This window comes from Antennarius striatus, chromosome 23 (genome assembly GCF_040054535.1).
Source record: "Antennarius striatus isolate MH-2024 chromosome 23, ASM4005453v1, whole genome shotgun sequence".
Classification (NCBI taxonomy): domain Eukaryota; kingdom Metazoa; phylum Chordata; class Actinopteri; order Lophiiformes; family Antennariidae; genus Antennarius; species Antennarius striatus.
Window position 1 is genome coordinate 7922515 of NC_090798.1, and position 22720 is coordinate 7945234.

The 22720-nt window shown below is 37.3% G+C and overlaps 2 protein-coding genes across 6 annotated transcripts; both read left to right on the forward strand.

Moving 5' to 3' along the window:
* Positions 1-2172: 2172 nt before the first annotated feature.
* Positions 2173-10393, forward strand: si:dkey-165a24.9 (G-protein coupled receptor 4). Of its 4 annotated transcripts, none has more exons than XM_068308175.1 (4): positions 2173-2791; positions 2883-3695; positions 3887-3959; positions 10202-10393. In XM_068308175.1, exons 2-4 carry the CDS (start codon positions 3115-3117, stop codon positions 10256-10258), a joined length of 711 nt encoding a protein of 236 aa, XP_068164276.1. In that variant the 5' UTR covers positions 2173-2791; positions 2883-3114; the 3' UTR covers positions 10259-10393. The 4 variants fall into 4 exon arrangements, with proteins under 4 accessions (XP_068164276.1, XP_068164274.1, XP_068164273.1 ...); XM_068308173.1 differs by lacking the exon at positions 10202-10393 and having other exon boundaries at positions 2514-2791; positions 2883-2926; positions 3096-3695; positions 3887-4808; XM_068308174.1 differs by lacking the exon at positions 10202-10393 and having other exon boundaries at positions 2518-2791; positions 2883-3346; positions 3446-3695; positions 3887-4808.
* A 4496-nt stretch (positions 10394-14889) lies between these two features.
* Positions 14890-17560, forward strand: LOC137590499 (uncharacterized). 2 transcript variants are annotated; one of them, XM_068308142.1, is made up of 5 exons: positions 14890-16044; positions 16184-16876; positions 16945-17061; positions 17143-17186; positions 17296-17559. In XM_068308142.1, exons 1-5 carry the CDS (start codon positions 15990-15992, stop codon positions 17413-17415), a joined length of 1029 nt encoding a protein of 342 aa, XP_068164243.1. In that variant the 5' UTR covers positions 14890-15989; the 3' UTR covers positions 17416-17559. The 2 variants fall into 2 exon arrangements, with proteins under 2 accessions (XP_068164243.1, XP_068164242.1); XM_068308141.1 differs by having other exon boundaries at positions 16945-17186; positions 17296-17560.
* The last annotated feature ends 5160 nt before the right edge of the window (positions 17561-22720 follow it).

A 22720-nucleotide genomic window follows, 5' to 3' on the forward strand; every position in this document is an offset into this window, starting at 1 on the left:
CTGCATTGTTAAACTTGTGTCAACTATTATTTGACTGGAAATGAACCAAATCAAAGTTATGTCTCCAAATACTGTATAGTTTAGACATTTCTATCTTGTCCTTCATTTGTGTCAGACAATTTTAAGTTGTTTGGCTTGTGCTTGTTCATGGGCCATAGTGATAGAAAGTAATGAATTTAGTGTGCACACTAAAACCTTGTGAAATCTAAACTCTGACACAAAGAGAAAGAGGAAAGCTGTAACTAAGGGTGTGAAAGGTCGCCTCTCTTGCAGTGGTCTCCTGTCCTCAAAGCTATAAAGCCATACCCTTATCTTTGTCTCATAGCTATCTTCTTTTGGCCTGTCACCTTTATATATGCACCCTACACTCTTTAAGATGCATATATAAAGGTTACATGCTAATGTGGCATGTAAAACAGCTTATAAGTAGCTCATTATGAGTCAACAAAGTTCTAAATTACTCAAAAAATTCTAATTTGTCATTGTTGCCTATTGTATTCTATAGTTTAATAGATTATTTTTTTCATATGTTTTAACCTGTCCACTTATTTCACTATTAAATTACAGTATATTTATCTTGGAACAGAGCTTCTTGAGTTGAATCAAAAATATCAGATTTGATCAAGAATTTGTTCTTTGTTTCACAAACAACTGAGAAAAAATTATGACTTTTGACTTTAGTCATTTTATTGAACAAAAAACAGTATTTTGCATTGTGGTGTACTTTATTGAAAGTAATGGAGACTGCACTGATGGTAGCATGTTTCCCAAACAACAATAGACATCAAACTGCCATACAGTATTGCCTGACACAAGGCAACTTAAATATTCATCATAATTTTCTAAGCAGTTTCCACAATCCAATTTGATATATACCATCATGAAATGAATCCCGTATGACTGTTTCTCTGGAACCAAGATCTTGTATGGATTATAAAGTTCTTTAAACCCCACTAAAAGAATAACCGCACTAAGTCAATTCATGTTGTAACTTGCACTGTATTGAAAACAATGCATTTTCACTTTGTCTTATTGTATGTACTAACATACAAACAGCATTTATGAAATATATGCAAGCTATGGTTCTATATTAATATTTTATTACACTATAAGCACATGTGATGGTATTGTCCACTCTTTGTGTGTGATAGTATACCTATAATACATTCAGACTAACTGCAAACATCATGCGTTTGTATCATCAGATCGCCACAGACTCAAAGGCAACATTATTGTGTGGTTTTATTAATCAGGTCCAGAAAGAACACAAGAGGGGAAAAAAATGGTCAAATGTAACCTCCCACAAGACCAGAGCTGGGGGGAAATATATATTAAAAAAACAGGGAACTACAAACAATATTTGTAGTATGTCCACACCACTAATTGTACCTGCTAGCCTCTTTAATAATGCCATTTATATGTCATGATGGCTCCTGTGATGGTATTTCTTTTACCAGTATGAGATTTTCTTCATAGAAGATATAGATTTATTGAGCGTGTCAAACCATTTAGGTTCGGGCTTTAATCTAACAGGTAAATCACACACATGCAGGAAACTTTAACTTTCTCAAAAGTAAGATTAATTAAATATGTAGCCACCTCTCATTCTACAGCATTATGTCAGGCATAGATTTCAAAGATGGATTTTTGACTTTGTTTGGCCCAGCATTCCCTCATGGTGTCCCAAATTACTGGTGGTGAATGTTGTTGTGGCAATGGATTCATTCTACCTCAAGTACATTGAGTTAAGGCAAATCTTTATTCCACAAGATCGATTGATTCTCAGCAGATAACACCAAAGTGGCTGTAGTGTTGTGCAATCTGCAGTTGAGTGGTTACACACTGCTGCAGGAACAGCTTATCACGCTGCCTGGCAACTCCCAAGATATATGTCTTTGAAGTGTACATCTTAAATCTCTTTATCTTCATACATAGATGCAGACAAATATTAATATAGCTCTGGAGATCATTACAGTGGGAGTAATGTCTCCTGGGTACCAGTCAGTTTATTAGTTACAGTCTTGGTTTGCTCAATAAATCAGAGACTGGTGACATTTCAAGGGAAACAAAGTGAATGATTCAACCCTCCTCCTTTTAAAAGTGTGTGGTAAAAATACTGCCAAACACCCATTATCTCAGCATAACCATTCTTCCCCCAAAACAATTTCAATTGTGTGACATTGTTTTTCTACCAATGGCACCCAAGGGAAGTTCAAGTTGGATAAAGTAATAGTCTAAAAATGTAATAAAATCTTTAGTTTTCCATTTAGGATATTGTTTTTAAGCTCTTGATTGTTGTACCAAAATTATTAAAATGCTCTTCTGCTATAGGCCCATGTGGATTTGACCTTTTGTTTGTGATTAGGAATCAGACGCAATCATAAACTAATACTTCTTTTATTGTTATCTGCCAACTGCATTGACAACATTCATTCTTTCTGCAGAAACATGAATGTAAATTGCAAGTGGTCAAAAAGCTACAATTTCACTGGAGGAATTATATTTGTTCCTCTTCTCACAGTCCCTGTCTACCCAAATCATCCTGTCCAGTAATTAGAAAAGAGTGAAAGAGAGAGTGTATGTTTTTGTTCTGGGGCAGAAAGGCGTTCTCCTGCCTCAGGATGTTGCCTTTAAAGTTGAAGACGTGGGTTTCCTGCAGAGGAAACGATCATAGAGCACACAAGGCTTGGCCGAGACACCATGTTCCCAACATTTCTTGAAAGCAGGTCACCTAGCTGCAGTGTGGGCAGTATGCTTTTGTGGATCTAAACAATTTTCAGTGCTTTTACAGGTGAGTGAAGAGGTAGAATTATCATGTTTAACTGCTTTTGTACTAGCTAATAATAAATAGTCTAACAATTCTTGGATTATGTGCTTTACAGGTATTATTTTCCCCCTGATGGATTCTGTGTGCTTTGACACCGAGGTGACTGACAGCTCTGCATCCACACCTGACCTTTTCCTTAGGATAAAATAACAAATGAATATAAATGGACAAATAAGTGGATACATCATACTGAATATTATTACTGCTACCTATAATTTCTAAGCAGCTCATCATTTTGAGAAAGATCACATCTTGCTTCTCATGTCAGGTCCTTGACCAACAGAAACATGTCCAATGACAGCTGTAACGTGCCCTTGGAAACAGACACATTTGGCCTCAGTTGCATGTATGGCCTGATCTTCTCTTTGGGTCTCCCCTGCAACCTGCTGTCTCTCTGGGGATTGTATCAACTGGGACGCTCAGGTGGAGGAGGCTGCCAGCTGGTATATATACTGAACCTACTAGTGTCAGACTTCCTGCAGCTGCTCACCCTGCCACTGTGGATTCTTTATCTCCAAGGTGCGCACCGCTGGCCTTATGGCCAGCTCACCTGTGAGTTGGTAGGCTACGTATTTTATGTAAATGTATATGCCAGCGTCATGTTCCTGTGCCTGATAGCGTTGGATCGCTGCCTGGCCATCGTGTACCCACTGAGCAGCCGCAGGGTTCGGACTGTTAAGGTTGCAGCTGTGTCTGGAGTTGCAGTATGGACGCTGACCTTCCTGTTCTGTCTGAGTGGGCTGCTACCGTCAGTGTTTGACTCTGAGAGACTTCTGTGTCTGGAGCAGTACCCAGTCAGCCCTGGCTATGCCAACTTCAAGATTGCCTCTGTGGCCCTTGGCTTTCTGCTTCCATGTGCAATACTGGGGTGAGTGTTAAACCACGGCTTAAAGCATGGTGTGAATGTGCTGCACAGCGTGGATGTCCATTTAGTCATAGTGAGATAAATTTCCATGTTTGTGAGTGGTACAGTTCAACAAAGAAATACAATGATTTCCCCAACTGCAGGACTGATATTATTTTCTTTCTCTCACCTTCAACTGTTCTTTTTGTCCTCAGCTACACCTCAGCCCATATTGGGGTGACACTTCGGCGATCTCCTTCCCTCTCTGACCACGAGCGGCACAAAATCGTGGGTATCCTGGTTGTGATCACTGTCAACTTCATTGTTGTGTTTGGACCCTATCACCTTGTGGGTGGATACAGATTTGTGTCTTTGCTGCTGACTGATGAGCCGTGTGGATTTGAGCGTTCTATTTTCCTTGTCTATCGTATGTGCTACGGTCTGACGAGCTTAAACACCTTACTGGATCCCCTCTTCTACATCTTTCTGTGCCCTGATGCCCGACTAGAGCTGCAGAAGTCCCTGCCCTGTTTAGGAAGGGGACAAAGTACCCGCAAAAAGATTACAATTGGTCGTAGAGCCTCTTCAGACAACCAGGGGAAGAGGATGAGTGGACATAGTGATCTTGTAATATAACCACAGGCCGACTCCTAGTATTTAGTCAAAGCACTTCCTCCCCCCGGTGGACTTGCTGTGTAAATCTGCAACTTGAGAACAAACTCTCAGAGATGACATCTTGGAGCTCATAATTTACATACTGTTTCAAATATGTGAACCAACATACTAACTACATTCAGTATGTAAGGTTGACTTATGGAATCCACTGTGTCAATGAGGCAAAATAAAATATAAAGTACACAATTCATTTCTAGGCTAGTTTGTTTTTAAAAATTCAAGCTGGTATACTGAAAAGAATCCCTGCTGGGTTGTTTTGTTTTATTTTGTGTTTTTACAATGAATTAAACTTCTATGTTTACAGTAATTAAATATGTTTTGTAGCTCACAAGGCAAATGCACGTCTCTTTTTGTTTAATAATATTTACAAATTTTATTTGCAAACACAACAGATTGCAGATATGTAATGCAGCCTTAGTACTTGTATTTTTTTTTATTATATACAAAAATGACGAATCAACATTTTTTTGTTTGTGTCTGAAGTGTTTTAGAAAATCCATTACTCATTCATTCATTTCCTATCACCTGTTCCGCATATGGTGGCTCATATGGGTTGCTGGGGCCTATCCCACCTGACTTTCGGGGAGAGGCAGGGAACACTCTGAGCCCAATGCCAGTGCACCGCGGAGCCACACGAAAGACAAACAACCACTGACACACACACATTCATTCATTCATTCAAATTTGGACCGATCAATTCAACTAATTTGCATGTTTTTGGAGGTGGAAGGAAGTCGGAGAACCCGGAGAGAACCCATGCAGACACAGGGAGGACTTACAATCTCCGCACAGAACAGAACTCGTACCCAGAACCACCTTGCTGTGAGGCGACAACGCTATCCACTGCATTACCGTGCAGGGAATTCACTAATTTATGCTAATGTGATGGAAGAGTCTTGTATTTAATGACAATATTAAAAAATAGAGATGACAGAGGCAATAATTTATACTATTAAAGTGTGAATTATCTCTAAACAAGATGAAGTTTAGATTAGTACAAACAATTTCCAATATCTCAATAAACCGAGATGACTGTAAAAGGATTTGACTCAATGACATTTTACACTTCCTGTCCTTAATTCGTTAAAAACATATAATCAAAAACGAATTCACCACCTGAGCTTGATGAAAAAACAGCAGACCTGAAGGCTTTTGGTTTAATTTTCGTGGTTAGTTTAGAGCATCTCTAAATGTAGTTCCATTTGAGGGTGTTGAGCCTTAGAAGACAAACCTCCACCAAGGCCCAACAGATCTGCCCATGAATGTGGATCCTCTCTAAAATGTAATAAGGGCTGTTCAGGGTAAACATCCGTCTTCCCGGTATAATAACATCATTGGTCTTGTAGTTTTCTTTTCAATAACCAACATCTTAAAGCAGGGGTTGCAAACTCAATCACAGGAGGGGCCAAAATATAATTCTTAACTTTAAATCTAAGATATCAATCTAATCCAAGCTGCTGGACAGACAGGTTTAACAGTGGTTGAACAATCAAAAAATAAAGGTGTTCTAATAGAAATCTGAATTTTAACAGCCAGATTGATTTTTCTCAGTAAGATGAATTGATAAAGACATTTTTTCTATACCAATTTTATCTGTGTTGCATGTTTGACATCTTTTCTTTTCTGAAGCTTTCCTTATATGTGGGTTTAGGCTATGGAACCTCTCAGGATGGCGTGGAAGTGCGAATCTTCCTGTGCTTTATATTCTTCACGACAAAAGCTACTCACACACGTGTGTACATTACCAAACACAGTGAGTATTCAAGCAGCACGTAGGTGGAGTTGGGGCACCGTTTCAGGGATGAAGCTGGGGAACTGTTACCCCATCGGCTCCACCTGGATGTTCACATGCGCTTACTCCGCAGTAAAATTAAAATTCCGTCAAATTCCTAAATCGTGCGCAACACATCGGTGATGACCTGATTGATTTATTTATGTATTTATTTATTTTCGCAACAGTGGAATGACTTAAGTTCTCCCTCTGGTCTTCTCTCTTGTCCTGAAAAGCTTCCATTGTGTCATTAATGTTCGTAATCACACGATTCCGTCCATGGAGCTGTGCGATGACGCACGTCAGGATGAATATCCTCCAGATAAGGCAGCGACTGACGGCGGTGAACTTAACTGTGTTGCTTCTAGTGACGCCATCCATCGTCAGGGCTTTGTGTCCCTCTACCTTTCCTCTGCATTCAGTTTCACATTAAAGTGTTGTTGTTTTTGTGTTTGTCGTAATAATATTTTTTTTGGATGTAATCAAATAGAACAGGAGAAAAAACCCCTCAGAATACTATTTATTATTGGGATCTAAATGTAATTTTTATTTAAAGATTTTCAATCTTCCACAAATAAATAGTTTAGAGTTTTTTGTACAATACTGGGAGAAAAATGATGTAGTGAACAGCGCCCTCCTCAGGAAAGTTAGTGCAACGTTAAAATGAAGCGCAAGACAATTTGCACGAACAAGATGATGAAACTTCTTATTTAAACATAGGCCTGCTGCCCTAAATCAAATCCAAAATGATCGTTTAGCGTCTCCTTTGGTCCGTGGTATTTGGAAAACCAAAAAATCTCATCATCGGGATACTCAATCACAGCAGAGAAGATTAAATTCCTTTTTCAGAAAGGGTAGTTGTCATGACATTTCAGTCTGGTGTCAGCTTTGCGGTCTGTCGTGCTTGTGTGCAATTCAGCCCTTGTACGGTAGAAGGCAGGATTTCACCTCATTCGGAGGTGCCCCATTGTTGCACCGCAGACAGATGTGTCTACTTTTTACCCTTTATTCAGAAGCCCAGAATACAATTCGGGCTTCGAGAGTAAAATTTCACAGCATTGTTCCATAAATACCTTCTAATACAATTTTTGTATTTGTGTTCAACTATTCCTCCTCAGATATTAAACCAAAAACAAACCAAAGAGAAAGTCAAGAAAAAAAACTCATACTCAAATTTGCTCACTTGTCCTCCAAACCCTCTGACAGGAAATTACCGTGGTTTCATTTGAGATGTTGTTTGTTTGTTCCAGTTGCACAGCAATAACACGTCAGACTTTCTTTTCGCATATGAGCATTACAAGAATGCATCATGGCAGTTAACAGTAAAATGAATAAAAGAAACACAATGTGACAAAGGTAAACTCAAATAAATATATGAAGAGTTGCACATGCTTGTGAAATACGCAATACAATGCAAGAAATAAAAAAAAGTTTGGTCTTGCAAAAAGTCATTATTCTTTGTGCAAAAGAATAACTATTCCATAAAACTGATTTACTTTGTAATGTCAATAGCAGTGGAAAAACATAACATCCACAACTGCCACAAGATGCATCTGCTGACATAAAGTGACCCCTGATTTAACAGTCACACAAATGACAAGGGCATTCTGAGAGGGCAAACCTTCTCCAACTCCTTAAAAAATTCCAAGATACTGAACCTGAGCCACATATTCACTAAAATATAATCACCAGTGAGAAATTCTTTGGCCAATTTTTGGTGAAAATCCCTGGCAATATGTTCATTTCTTGATAATCCCCATAACAGATAGACGAATAGAAAAACTGGACAGATCATGGAACTTCCCTTGGTGGAGACAAATATAGAAAGCGAATAAGCTCAGAACGATTTCAATACAAAACCACCATCAACATACTCCAGACCATTTCTGAGAAGGGAACATTCATATCCAGTGGGGCTATATGCAGTGTGTGGAGCATATCTGCAGCAGGTCTTCCCCTTCAGGCTTTATCCCATATGTTCACCACATCTTCGGCTTTCCATTCAGAGTTTGAGACAGTTACTTTCTCAGCTAAAAAAAAAAGAAGCAGTGGAGGATTCTCCTAAACGAATTACCACTTTGTTGTTTCCTCATACTCACTGTTTCATTAGATTAGATTTATTCATTGTTTTCCACATTATTTGATTCATTTTCTAGAAGAAAGGGAGGGTGATATTTTCTTCACTTTAACTTTGACCCCTTGGACTATTTTGCAGTCACAATCTATTTGTAAGACTCAGGAAGTACGTGTTCTAGTGAACTGCGTGTTGCTGGTCATCCTTCACCTTGACTGGCAAGTGCAGAGCTTTTACCACAAGGCTGTTAAAGGGTATGTAGACCACAGGCTTGAAAGGTGTACATTACATCATGTAACCTTTCTCTGCTTGGTAAATTTCTATTTATGTCACGAAAGGCATGGAAGGAATCATACAAAAGTATTACATTTTTAAAAGTGATGTAGATTCAAATTCATTACCACTTCTATAAAAAAATACAATTTGAAGCTATTAAATTTTTCACCAATATATTACAGAAAAAAATAAAATCTCCACCTCCTTACAGTACTAGTAGGATATTCATCACATTAACGAGTGCACGTCAAATTCAATGAAGAATCAGACTTTGAGATGAGTAGAGTTGTACGATATAATACTAAGCTTTTTTGTTGTCAATACTGCATGTCCCAGGGTGCATCATGATGTGTTATACATGCCGTGAAGTTGGTAGATATTTGATGCAAAACAGTGAAATACAAGCACTTCATCAACCAGCTCTCAATGTAACCGCACTGCTGTTGGGTCTTCAGTTTGCCATCTCTAGACGTACTATAATGCACTATTTGTTTTCTTCTATTGAACTGCTTTATGACACTAAATTTATGTGATCCATCTGTCTTTTAGCAAATGTCAAGGGTGGAATTATGGGTAGGCCCATCCGAAATGAGAACATCTTTGTTATTTCAGGGAAGTTTAAAATCAGTGTCCATGCAAATTGGCTCACTTTTGAAACCAACCTCAATTGACCCTTCATTTGTTTTTATGTCCTGACCATAATCTTCAGCCTTGGATTAGTGGTTGATTTAAAACAGTAGGAATGGAAGCCATTCAATTTAAAGAAATGACATTCAAAATGCCAAACCCCATTCTTCAATTTTTTTCTTCTTTCACCTGAAGACATTTTGAATGTCACACTACCCATTGTCTGCTGACAAAAAGTGACAAAAAAAATAATAAAATGAAGTATTTTATTGCTTATGAATCAAATAGATTAACGGACGGACAGACAGACAGACACTTAATTAATCCCAAATAAAATTCAGTATATCATCTGCTCACAATTAATACATACACATAACAGTGGCTGACACAGACACAAAGACATCACATAATTACATAACACACATAACATAAAAGAAGCATAAGAACATGGAAGAAGCATAAGAATAAGCAGATGAACAGAACTATGAAGTGAAACAGAACTATTGACTGAATTCGACAGAATTCTGTGCTGTAAAATTTTTCCAAGTTGAAAATAAATAAATAAATGAATAAATAAATAAATAAATAAATAAATAAATAAATGAATAAATAAATAAATAAATAAATAAATAAATAAATAAATAAATCCTTTATAAAGGATAAATCCTGAAAAAGCCTCCAGACTCACGTTCACCTGCATCAAACTCTGCCTTTAATCAAAAAGTGACTCAATACAATTTCCTTTCTAATTTACACCAAACAATCAGCTGCTTTTATGCAGTGAATAACTACAGTAATGTGTCCAAACTGTACCAAAGCAATCTCCCTTCTGGCAAAAGCATAAATTGTGTGGCTGACTGAAGGCAGTCGGCTCAGCCAATCACAGTGAGCCTTAGTGTTCTGTATGTGTTTTGTGCATTTGTCTACACACAGACGATATAAGGCACAGATTTGGAGATGCTGTTACTTTACATTTTTCTTATGTTTCTCCGTGAAGTTTGTGAGTATTTTGCAACACTTCTAACATTTTCTGTCTGTATTATAATCCTGAGAGAAACATTTTCAAAATCATAAATTAAATGATGTTATGTGTTATGTGTTATGCAGGTCAAGAACCAGCTGATGATGATGCAGCAGGTATTGCTCAGGACAGTGGCATCATAACAGCTGAAATAGGAACAAATGTGACTTTGAAATGCTTTTTTCAAGACGATTCTGTAAGTTTTCTCTTTTGGGTCCAACAAAGTTTGGGAGGCAAACCTCTTATAATATCACGTCAGATTAGGGAGGGAAAACAGATCACTTCCAACTGTCCGACCACTAACAGAAGGCATAGTGTGAAATGTGGAAAAAATATCCACCATCTGACTATCTCACATCTTCAGCCATCCGATTCAGGAACGCATTACTGTGGGACTTCAGCATTCAGCTCAATTGTTTTTGGTCAAGGAGCATTCCTTCACATCAAAACATCACAGCCCGGCATCCAAGCAGTTGTTCATCAGCCGGTTTTGGAGCCCATTCAATTGGGAGACACTCTATATTTGACATGTGTTGCGTACATTAAAAAATGTGATAGGCAGTGGAGGATTTACTGGTTGAAACCTGGTGCAACTCAGGCTACAGTCATGTTTGACAGTACGGAGCACGACATGAAAGATTTACCATCTCAGTCAACAAATTATACTTTAAATCTTACAATAGCGTCTGTCAGCTCGTCTCATGCAGGCATGTACTACTGTGCTTTATCCAACTGTGGGGAGATTGTTTTTGGAAATGGAACAAGAGTGGCGATATCAGGTAAGTAACAGCATCTGATACTGGATATGATGTTAAAAATATTTTTTTATTGATCTTATTTAGAACCATAAAAATCCACAATAAAATATGTATGTGAATATTTTCTGATGATATGTTAGGAAGTTCTACCAAAGTTGACCTCTTCACGGTGTGTTGCCTGAGTTTGGTACTGGCAGTTTCCATCATCCTTCTCCTGGTATTGGCTTTTGCTGTGTGCAAGTTCAAAAAACAGATATACCCTGTATGCAAAGGTAAGACTTTCAGAATAAAGTAATCTGACTGTATTCACCCTGTATTGTAACGCTTTTTGTCAATTGCAGGGCGGTGTTCTCTTCCAACATGTTATGCAGCTTCTGATGCTGTGGTATGTACTTTTTTTATACCTGCAGAACCCCTAATGTTTCAATGACAAATACTTTATTTTTTCACTTCATTCAATGCTTCATTCTCCCATTTTGTCATTGTAATTTTTCAGAGCCAAGATGTTCTCTATTACGCTACCCTGAGTCTGAACAGAAACAACGAACGTCACCAAGATGCATCACAGGAGGGTGTTTGTGTATACTCCACAGTAAAGAATAAATAAAGTAAAATTTGTCTTTGTTTTCAACTACTTTACCAAATTGTCTCTTCGGGTCATCCTCACTAAATCTGGGTTTCAAAGATTTCAAGAGTGGAATTTTTAAAAAGATCTGCATCAACAAATTTATTTTTAAGGCATCAATAACAAAGTCTTAAGTATTTATGATTGTTAATTAAAAAATATTTTCTAACAAGTTAGAAACTTTTTGAACATATTTTCTAAAACAAGTCCTTAAAAATCTCATTGCGGCAACGGACTGAAAACAAAACAAAGCCAATTATTTTTCAAAATTTTAAAAGTAGATTTTTAACAGTCATGCACAACTACTTGAAATTATGCTATAATTAAAAAAAATTAAAATTATATTTTTATATGATTTTGACCTTTTTCTCTCATTACCATAACAGCTTTTACAGATTACAACCTAATAGTTTTCATATTTTATTTACAAGTGACATATTTTCAAAATGATTTAGATAACTTTAAAGAAGTTAACATGTATATCGTGCACGTGTTTAAAAACAAGCTACTTTTTTTTTATTCATTAAAATAATGCTAAATGCAAACCTGTTGCGGTAATGATACATGCATTGTAATAGCTAAACTTCTCATTACCAAAACAGAAGTTCTCTCCACCGCAACTGCGGAGGATGAGGAAAATTAGCCTTTTTAGCTCGCAACAGAGAAGCCATGATGACCAAGTATATTCTTACTTCATGCACAGAAATAGGCATTAATATCACCTATTTTCCTTAAAAAATTTAAATCAAAATGTTTTTTTAAATAAAGAAAAAATGCTGTTTCGGTAATGATAAGCACAACTGTCGTGTAAACAGTCTGGCAGGAGAAAAGTTTTAACTTGAGAGTAAAAAAGATCTTTTCACCTGGTAGCCATCTTGAAAGCACTGCCCTATGTGTTGCTTTATACAAAAACATAATTTTATTTAATGTTCTCTTGACATGTGTAAACAGTCCTTCAAATATGTTGTGGAGGATGAGAATGTGGATCATGGACACTTAATTTCTCCTCTATGTCTTTAACATAATTAAATATGAATATTTAATGATTTGTTTTTCAGTCACTTAAAATCATCTACTACAGCATCCATGAATTTTTTTCGGCTTCTTTGTATTTTAAATTGTGAAAATAACAACATAAAGTACATTCCAACAGACCTGGACGTGTTGCGGTAATGAGAATTTTGGCAGAAAACACAATAAAATATAAATATAATAATTTTTTATCATGAAATCAGTTGTTGTTCCAGGTAGAGGTCATTATCAGCTTTATTATTATATTTTGTTCAGTGACTAACTTGCATGTTTTATAACTGAAATTGTGGCCTCCATGGTGCTTCACTAATTTCATGAGAATGACCCCTTCACTGTTAAATTTGGTTGGTTATTTCAAGTAAAACAGAAAAGGAAATAGTTCCCTTAAATTGCTCAAGTTTTCTAAACATATACATATGATTTCAACATGACAAAATACTTTTTTTAAAATTTTATTTTATTTTTATATACTCGAATGATTTTTCATGCATACACACACACACACACACACACACACACACACACACACACACACACACACACACACACACACACACACACACACACACACACACACACACACACACACACACACACAGACACATATAGGTCGAGTGGCAACTCCTGCCTAGTGCACCCAAATCAGCAACTTGTAAGGGGGGAAGGCATCTTGCTCAGGGGCGCCTTGGCAGTGCTCCGGAGGGCAGCTGACACCTCCTACTGTCAGCTCACACACCAGCTCACACAAGCATTTGAGTTGCTTGTTATGAGCAACTCAAATGCTTGTTAAGATAATAGGACTAATTGATTTAATGGTGACAAAATTAACTGACCCAAAACCCTAAACCAACATCCGTTCACAGCAATGAGCAACTTACAGACACAGATTCTCCTGTAGTGCAAATCCTCAGTAGGAGGGATCTGGAACATCCAGAGTGAACCCACATGGACAGAGGTGGAACATGAAAGGTCTACACAGAACCCTGTCACCAAGACAATGCTAATCACCAAACTAACATGCTCCATATAGTAAAATATTTGTTGAAAATTAAATTTTAAAAAGTTAAATTAATGTTCTATTGAATATTTTCTTAAACTACATAGTTAAAAGAGGGATAGGAATGATCTACAATACATAACCAAATGTCACAGATGCACTAAAAAGAGATTAATTACAACTTGAACGTGTATTTTATGAAGATACACAGGTTTGTAGATTTTGTAACATTTGTAGATTTAGTGTTACAATAATCAGCCTCTATATCCTTTTTACTTTTTGCTACTGTGGTAAAAGTGGTTCTACTGGTATGAAATTAGCTTGATCACCGAAAAAAAAAAATTAAAAAAAATCTCGGTGCAGATCAGAGCTTCTTACACCACAGCCACATGTGTGAGTGATATTGCCATGCATATCACTCACACAGTCTTAAGTCAGAATCCTTTATGATGGTATTTCAACAAATATATTGACTGTTCTTCTGGCATACCCATAATAACAGGCATTGTGTAATAATAGGCGTTGATGACCTTTTTCTGCTACTGTGAAGAAGATCAGAGTGGTGGACATAGGGACATTGCAAAGATTCAGTTTTAACTGTGGCTACATTGACAGCTAAACTAACACCAATATAGATAGTGGACTACAGAGAACTACAGAGAAAAAGAAAGTATAACGTGTGTGCAAATGTTTTCCTCATTGAACTTGAAACTAGCATGTCATGACTTTAAGAGCACTAAACCATTCAATATTGATATTGTGTTGTCTTTTCTGTCCTGGCAGTGGCATTTGTGGTTTTGAGCAGAACAGAAGGTCTCTTAAGCCACAGACACAGAAAAAAGTCAAACTTTAGAGAAAAATAAGGTTGACTGCATGAGATGAGATGAAAATTCTGCTATTAAAAAGTAGATGGCCTTACTTATTCATGTGCACAGAGCTGACTTCATTTTACTACTGCTGTCAGTACAATTCTGCTGAGGGACTGAAAACTTATAATTAACTGTAGCATCACAAGCTTGTTTGAAAATCAGCCTTGACTCCACAATGCGCTGTTAATAATTTTACTTTGCATATATAAACAATTGTAGTTGCATTAATATTAATAAGTTGCGGTAGTGTGATGTCTGGTGGGTCAATCAAACAAAGTCTTATCCAAAAAAAGTGGAAAAATAATGTTTTCATTCCCCATCAATAGTGTTTGCTCTCTGTCTCACACTTGTGTAGCAGGAAAGTGGGTAAAGTCTTTCCTTACTATACCTTGTATCTTTTCGTGCATGTTTGATCATTAATATTTTCCTATTTCTTGTCTCTAAATATATTTTTTTTTTTTTTTCTTTTTTCAGCAGAAGAAAATGATGAATACTCCTAACCCTAACCATAACCCTCATCTATTTATTTAAGAGTGTGTTTTTGTATCAGTGGAAATTTTGGCTTTCTTTCTTTTAGGGAAAACTTTCCACAAGGTTCTGCTGGTACAAATAACGTACCAGAAACTGATTTTTAGTTACTGCACTTAACAAAAATGACACATCTCATAATGAATTAAAGAATAATCATCCCTTCACAGTGCTAATTAAATGGTAAATATCGCTTGACAGAAAATTGCAGCATTAAAGACACCACTTCTCACTCCTTTGCTAAGTAGATTCATGTTGATATTACGTTATACCGGCCAATAAAAAGTTGTCACTAAATATTATTACTCCAGAGTAGTAGAGGCTAGTGAAGAATTTCCATTACATGTTACTGCCTTTTCTCCATGATATTTTCAAGGTCAGTATTATACTTTTGGCACTAGTAGTGATAATTTATTTACAATTTATTTTGCAGTTTTAAGTTATTCAGATAGAAAAGAAAACACATACAATATGAAATATAAGCATCAGTTGAATTAGTTTGGCTATTGTTAATGATTTGGAAACCTTTATTCATCCATCCATTTTCTCAACCTGCTTCATTCGCTTGCACAGGTGGTGGGGAGCTGGAGCCTATCCCAGCTTGTCTCAGAGCATGAGGCAAGGAAACTCTGGACGCGACCCCAGGGCACCGCGGAGCTACACACAGACACACAAACATGCACAAACACACTCATTCCTATGATCAATTTGGGACCGGCCTATTAACCTGAAGCACATGTTTTTGAAGGTGGAAGGAAGCTGGAGAACCCTGAGAGAACCCACGCAGATATGGGGAGAACATACAAACTCTGCACAGAGTGGGACTCGAACCCAGAACCTCCTTGTTGCGCGGCGACACCGCTACCCACTACGTCACCTTGCCGCCCCGGAAACTTTGATGTTTTTCATATATCTCTTGCTGAGTGAGCCTTCTGAAAGGGCATTGAGTTTTCTTCCCTTAATAGGACATAAAGAGTTCCACAGGTCAATCAATCGACCCACTTGTTACAGCTTGTCTGTTAAGGGTAAAAAAAACAAAAATCAAGATTCTTTTCACTCAGCATCATGACATCTCCAATGTTTGTTTTGTATTTGGCATGTTTGTTCATGAGAAAAAATGGTGAGTGGACTTATTAGTTACGTTTCTTTTAAAATTCTGTCTTTGTGGCTGTCACTCCAGCCAATTGTTTTTGTTTTTAATTATATATTTATTATGACACTATTATAACAAATCTGCTTTGTCCTTCTTGCCATTTCAGCCCAGATGACTGATCAGTCCTTACCTGTCCATCAGGATGGTGGTATTGTATCTGCTAAACTTGGTGACAGCATAACTTTGCGATGTTTTCATAAGTCTGATATGGTTGTCATTTATTCCTGGTATAAACAAACTCTGAGCCAAAAACTACAACGCATCTCAACCATATATATGTCTACAACATATACTTTTCATTCTGAATTTACCAACAATCCACGCTTCACAATAATGAATGAAAATAGTCACACTGATCTCAAAATTTCAGATATACAGGTTTCAGACTCAGCTACTTACCACTGCGCAAGTAGTCTTTCAGACCAATTTGAATTTTTGGCAGTTTTCACTCTCATTGTAAAGGGATCAGGTTTGAACATTCCAGTTCTGGTCCATCAGTCAGTTTCTGTGACCATGCAGCCAGCAATCCTCATGCCTCTAAACTGTACAGTCCAAACTGGGATGAATGATGGAAAACACAGTTTTTACTGGTTCAACAACAGAGAAGAATCTCATCCAGGACTCATTTACACCCATGGACGAAGAAATGATTCCTGTAATAGCAAAGTCAACAAACAGACATGCACCTGTGTCTACAACATGCCAACAGAGAACCAGAGTTCTTCTCAATCTAGGACCTGCGCGGTTGCTTCATGCGGACAGATTTTGCTTAAAAAAGGGGCAGAACTGGACTCTGATGGTGAGTAACCTTGGTATTTCATCTAAATGAAATCCCTCCTCCACTAAGAACTTTCTTTCTCTCTGTAGACTCACTTGTCTTGGTGTATTTTCTGAGTGGAACATTGGCATTTATTACCATACCAAACATTTTCCTGGCTTTCTTAGTGTGCATCTTCAAGAAGAGAATCAACTGCAAATGTAGAGGTAAAGAGCACTGTTTCTGTTTAAAATATGAAATATCTGAATATGAGACAGCAGACTCACAGCATAAAAATTACTTTTCAGATTCTCAAGTGAGATTTTTGGTTGCTTCCATGAACAATGCAGAGGTATTTTTTGACAAGATAATTTTATGCTACATGTTTTTAAACCATACTTGTTTGTCTTACCTCATGGTGAGTTCCATGTTGTGTTAACTATTTTAAATGTCATTTCTAGGGTAGCACAAAAGAGGATAATCTACATTATGCAACTGTAACTTTAGAAAAAACAAGAAGAACAAGACGACAGAGACACAACAGAGAAGAAGAATGTGTGTACTCTACTATACAGCAATAAAACTACATGAGTTTCATCTTGGCCAATGCATGAATTATTGTTATTATTATTATTATTATTATTATTATTATTATTATTATTATTATTATTATGTCTTCATTATATATGTTTTCAATTTTCCGATAGATTTTCAGAAGTACAGTAGTCGAACCCATTAAGTTACAATAACTTAGGAAAGTTCTGTGGAACCGGTGATATGATGGTCTTTCAAATTTAGTTTAAATACAAGTTTGTGTGCAATGAGCTGCCGTCTTATCCGAGGTGTACCCTGCCTTTTGGCTCAAGCAGACTTTTGACCCGCAAGGAAAATACGTGACTGTCGCGAGATGATTGTGATTGTCTCATCTTTAAGAAAATTTTTGAAAGGTTGGAAATTTTGTGCCGAAAGTGATTATATTTCTGCTTGTGCAACTATGGTGTCACGTTATGTTGTGTTTCACCCTACCACAGTGGAATATTGAATCTTGAATCTTATGGAATATTGAGTCTTATGTTTTCTTGTCATTGTTTTCTTTATAATTGATCAACTAATTAACAGTATCAAGAACTGTTTTCTTGTTTTATTTTTTCATATCTGATAACTCATATGGAAACAGAATATCTGTCTAAATATAATCAAAAATATTAAGCCGAAGTATGGTCTTCTGTACATTTCACTTAAGGATCGGATCAGTAATTGTATATTTGGGCTGAAGTGTCTTGGTGTTCCTTATAAAATGTAAAAATAAAGCTCTTTGTTGGAAGCCACCTCTAGGATTCAGTGGGATGCATCACCAGCAATGTTCTTGAAGTCAGGTCAATTAATTTGTATATTTTATTTTTATTTAATTTACTTTATTGATCACCGTAGAAAAATTATTAGCACATTCAAACATGCAACAGTTGACCCAAATCAAGTATACAGGACTCCATAAATAATGTTTGGTAAAAAACTGTGTAAAATGAAAAGAAGTTAAAAAAAAAAAACCCAAAAAAACAAACAAAAAAACAAATCAGAATCAAAAAACTAACAAATCTTTCGTGAGTAAAACAAGGCATTTGGAATACATTACATCAAGGGATTAAAGATGATAAAATTACATGAAAACTGAAGAATAATAATGTAGGATAAAAAACAATAAATAAAATAAAATAACAGATAAAAGAGGGCATAATATCTCTCATAATAACTCTCTCCCTCGGTCTCTCTCACTTTCTCTTGGCCTGTCTCTATTCCCAGTATATTTCCTTTCCCATCCAACCGGTCAAGGCTGATGACCGCCCTCCAGAGTCTGGTTCCTGCCCAGAGTTTCTTCCTCAGTGACAGAGTTTTTCCCCGTTCTGTCGCGTATGCTTGCTCTGGAGGGTTTTGTCAGATTTGTCTGTCTGGTAAAGCGCTTTGAAATTTCTGATGATGTGATTAAGTGCTACATAAAGGTTGATTGATTGATACAAAAAACAAAAGAATTAAAAGGAAGAGGCTTAATGTAATCCAAACAAGAAATATGTCAATAGAGAAGGTTTTTCCAGGGGGACTCTGGTTCTCTGTTGGCATGTTGTAGACACAGGTGCATGTCCGTTTGTTGACTTTGCTATTACAGGAACCATTTCTTCATCCATGGGTGTAAATACAGTTGTGTAACATCAGCATAGCAGTGATATTTTAGAGGGGTCTTATTATGAAAATCAAACATAGTTCCAGACTATGACGATCCATCGATCTGTAATGCAGGCGCGTTCGAGTGGCACAAGTAAACAAACGCATGTGAATGTGTGGGGGGGTGAGGGGTCAATCAAGGCAGCTCAGAGGGGAGAGAGGGGAGGAAATGGGGAGCTGAGAGCTACACCTCATTAAAACAGAGCGTTTGGGGGTGGAGGAGAATTTATCAATATTCAATCAAAGATATAAGGGACCACGGATCACTTTGGGGCAAGACATTTCAAATGCAATCAATCAATCAATCAAGTTTTATTTATATTGCGCTTAATCATGGCAACAGACATTTCAAAGCGCTTTAACACCCAACTGAACTCTCCAGAGAAGCATAAGCGGGGAAAAACTCCCTCGTTGAGGAACAAACTCCGGGCAGGACCCACACTCTTTTGAGCGGCCATCGGACCTGACCAGTTGGGTGTAAAAGAAATAAAAGGAAGATAAGGACAGGGTAAGAGAAAGAGACAGAGTGGCAGATAGGCCAGATAGAGTCAGTGTCTAAATTGGGGGACGAGAAAGTCAGGCTGCGTTCACCAACTTCTAGGTTGTTGCCTTCAATACTTGTCCCCCATCATGTAGTTGGTCAATTCAATTGAATTTAAAAAAGCATAATATGGAACCTTTAAGTTGTGCTTAAGGATAGAGCCAAGGCGCATCTTTTGTAAAGGATCATAAATTGAACCACTGTTCCCTTTACTTGATCTGGAGGGTTCTGTTGCCTTTCTCTGTATGGTAAAGCACTTTGAAATGTCTCCTGATGTGATTGAGGGAATATAAATAAAAGTTGATTGATTGACTCATTACTTGGTGCACAGAGAATGTTATTTTACTTAAATAAAATGTAAACTGGTTTAAAATAAGGCCCTGCAATCCATCTCTGTTTCCTAGGCCATCAATACAAATACCATGATGTCAATGTTGTCGAAAGCAGTACCGAAGTCAAGGAGGATGAGCAATGCACATGATTCAGGATCAATGATAATTGTAAACATTGTAAACCTTTAGAAGGGTAGATTCAGTAGATTCAGACGTCAGTAGGAAAACAACTTTCCCAGGATTTTAGAAGAAAAAAGATCATTTAGAGATGGGTCTAAAATTATAGGGTGATTGAGATCAAAAATTGGGCTTTTTCAGGTGTGGCTGCATTACAGTATGCTTGGAACCAGAGGGGACAACACCAGTATATAAAGAGCAGTTCACTATCACTAACAATTGTGGACAGTCAATATCATTGGTTTGATTTACAAAGGGATCTATAGTTTTAAATATAACTTTGGGTATGTTAGCTCGTGAGTTAGTAAACTGACTAAAAATATTTGTTGCCTTCTTGACAGCAGCTTGGTAGGAGTTCATGTGCTGAAAAATTGTCATTAGACCTGAAGCATGTTCCACTTCCATTCTGCCTGTCTATAAGGTTGTGTGGAGTTATCTACCAGGGGTCCAGTATGTCAGTGCAATACCTGTTAAAACTAGTGACAAGTGCATGATGGAGGAGAAGTAACCATAAAAGAGTTGGAGAAATGAAAGGCAGTAGTTAAGTTTATGGAATGAGGTACTGTGTGTGTGTGTGTGTGTGTGTGTGTGTGTGTGTGTGTGTGGTGGTGGTGGTGGGGGGGGGGGGCAGAGGAAGGACAGAGGCTGCCATTTCTGATCAGTCTGAAAGTGATCTAAATTGGCAGCATTAGAAATTTCAAGTTTCGCAATTGATAATCGTGATGACAATACGAGGTATAACGTGTGGCTCTTGGCTATGTGGTGCCACATTCTGATTCAGTGAGGTTAAGAGTTTGAGAAGAGCTAAAAAGGAATTTTCCTAAGGTTTAGTTGGGCAGTATATGAACGTACAAGTCACCAAGAGTTACCATTTTGGCCAAGCAAGCGACCATTGAAGACAAAAGGTCAGAGAAATCATATATGATGCTGCCAGTCGCTTTGGGGGGTCTGTCTTTCAGGGTAAAGTAAATGACGTTTGCAACACAGCTACCAAGAAAGTTTGTTGGTATTAAAATTTCTTTCTGCGTTTACGTTGAATCACCGTTTATCTTGTACAGCTCGTGGTTTGATTAGCATTTTCAATACCAGATTCTGAACCTTCTTACAGTTTTTGACAGCGAATTCATACACTAAAAACATTTTAATTATATTATTTGTTTGAAATAGCAAGGTTAAATAGTAGAAGACAGCCTATGAACGATTTCAGTCAATTTGTTGCCCTTTCCATTGAGCAGCTGAACTTTCAAAAAGCCCCTCTGATCTACTGACACCTCCTTGTCACCAGACATAATCAGCGGTTTTGCACCCTTCAGACTAGGCAGCTCTCAGCAAGTAATTTTACGACTCCCTAGGTGTGAAATATTGCAAACAAGTTTCCACTGAAGGAAACTTTAGTCCTAGTTTGAACACAGGAAGACTGCACTGTGACCTCCAAATTGTCACACACCATACCTCAGTGTAGCCGTGTCAGTGTCATATTGAGCATTCCTCTATATGTGAGGCTAGAGAAGGGCCACAGTGGGCCCAAGTATATGTCCAAAATTTATGTAAATGCCAAAAACACACACACAAAAACACATAAATGAATATATTTCCCAAATTGTGTTTTGTTAGCCCATTAAATAAAACTTTGTAAATAGAAATAATCAACCAGTGGTTTTCCAGCATTTCTATTAGATACATACTGTCCTTAAGCTCTGTGAAAGTCAGGCATAACTACTATTTATTCATTCACCTGTTATTAATTATGTGAAGGTAAAATTAATATGAAATAATAATGAAAGTTCATTATGATAATTTGTGACCTATGTGAGTTATTTATGAGACAGACGGATTGATAGATAGCTGGAGTTTTAGACATAAAGAGTATGTCTCTGAGAACGTTTGTTTGTGGTTTCAGACAGGATGTCTCTACGTTAGTAGACGTCAGTTCCTTCCTGAGTCTGACCCACAGATGCTGGTTACAAAACAAGACTTCCATCCTTCACATCAGTAGCAGCAAGGCTGCAGCACTAGTTATCATGTGTAATGCGTTAGGAGAATGGTGATTTGTCTAATCTCCAAAAATAACTGTCAGGTTCAACCAACCTAGAACATTTAAAACACACTCACAAAAAGGAGAAGACAACTGTTTATATTTTTACACACAAGGAGAACGGACAGAGATGTGCTCAGTTACAAATCTCCAACGCATTCTCAAAATGTCTCTGCCGAACCCTCTCCTTTATTCACTTGGGGCATTCCCTGTTTATATTATTTTTCCAAGGGATGGGGGGCAGAGAAACAACAGTAAAACAAAACCTGTGGCATGATGCCATAAAAGAGTAATAAAGTCTTTCTGTTTACGGCATCCTCTCCTTTAAAGACAACAACCAGGGACATTCCTTATTAGCAATTCAGAGGTCACATCCTGCTCAAGGGACCTTCTGCTATTACTCCAGTGATCCCATTGCTGCTGTTGTCTCCCTGAAAAGAAGAACTCAATACATAGCAAGGCACTTACACACAGATATAAACATTTATATGGTCATGGGGTGTAATACAAAGAATAAAGGAAAATAAAATAGTAAATGTGAGATAACTTATATACATTATGTAGTTTCCACAACAAGGAAAACT

What these genes read in the sequence shown, in the direction of transcription:
- LOC137590499 (XM_068308141.1), top strand. Translation starts at nt 15,990, where the DNA reads ATGACATCTCCAATGTTTGTTTTGTATTTGGCATGTTTGTTCATGAGA. An exon ending in GGCAGAACTGGACTCTGATG is followed by an intron (nt 16,877 to 16,944) that starts GTGAGTAACCTT and finishes TTCTCTCTGTAG; the next exon opens with ACTCACTTGTCTTGGTGTAT. An exon ending in CTTCCATGAACAATGCAGAG is followed by an intron (nt 17,187 to 17,295) that starts GTATTTTTTGAC and finishes TGTCATTTCTAG; the next exon opens with GGTAGCACAAAAGAGGATAA.
- si:dkey-165a24.9 (XM_068308173.1), top strand. Translation starts at nt 3,115, where the DNA reads ATGTCCAATGACAGCTGTAACGTGCCCTTGGAAACAGACACATTTGGC. An exon ending in CTTCCATGTGCAATACTGGG is followed by an intron (nt 3,696 to 3,886) that starts GTGAGTGTTAAA and finishes TTTTGTCCTCAG; the next exon opens with CTACACCTCAGCCCATATTG.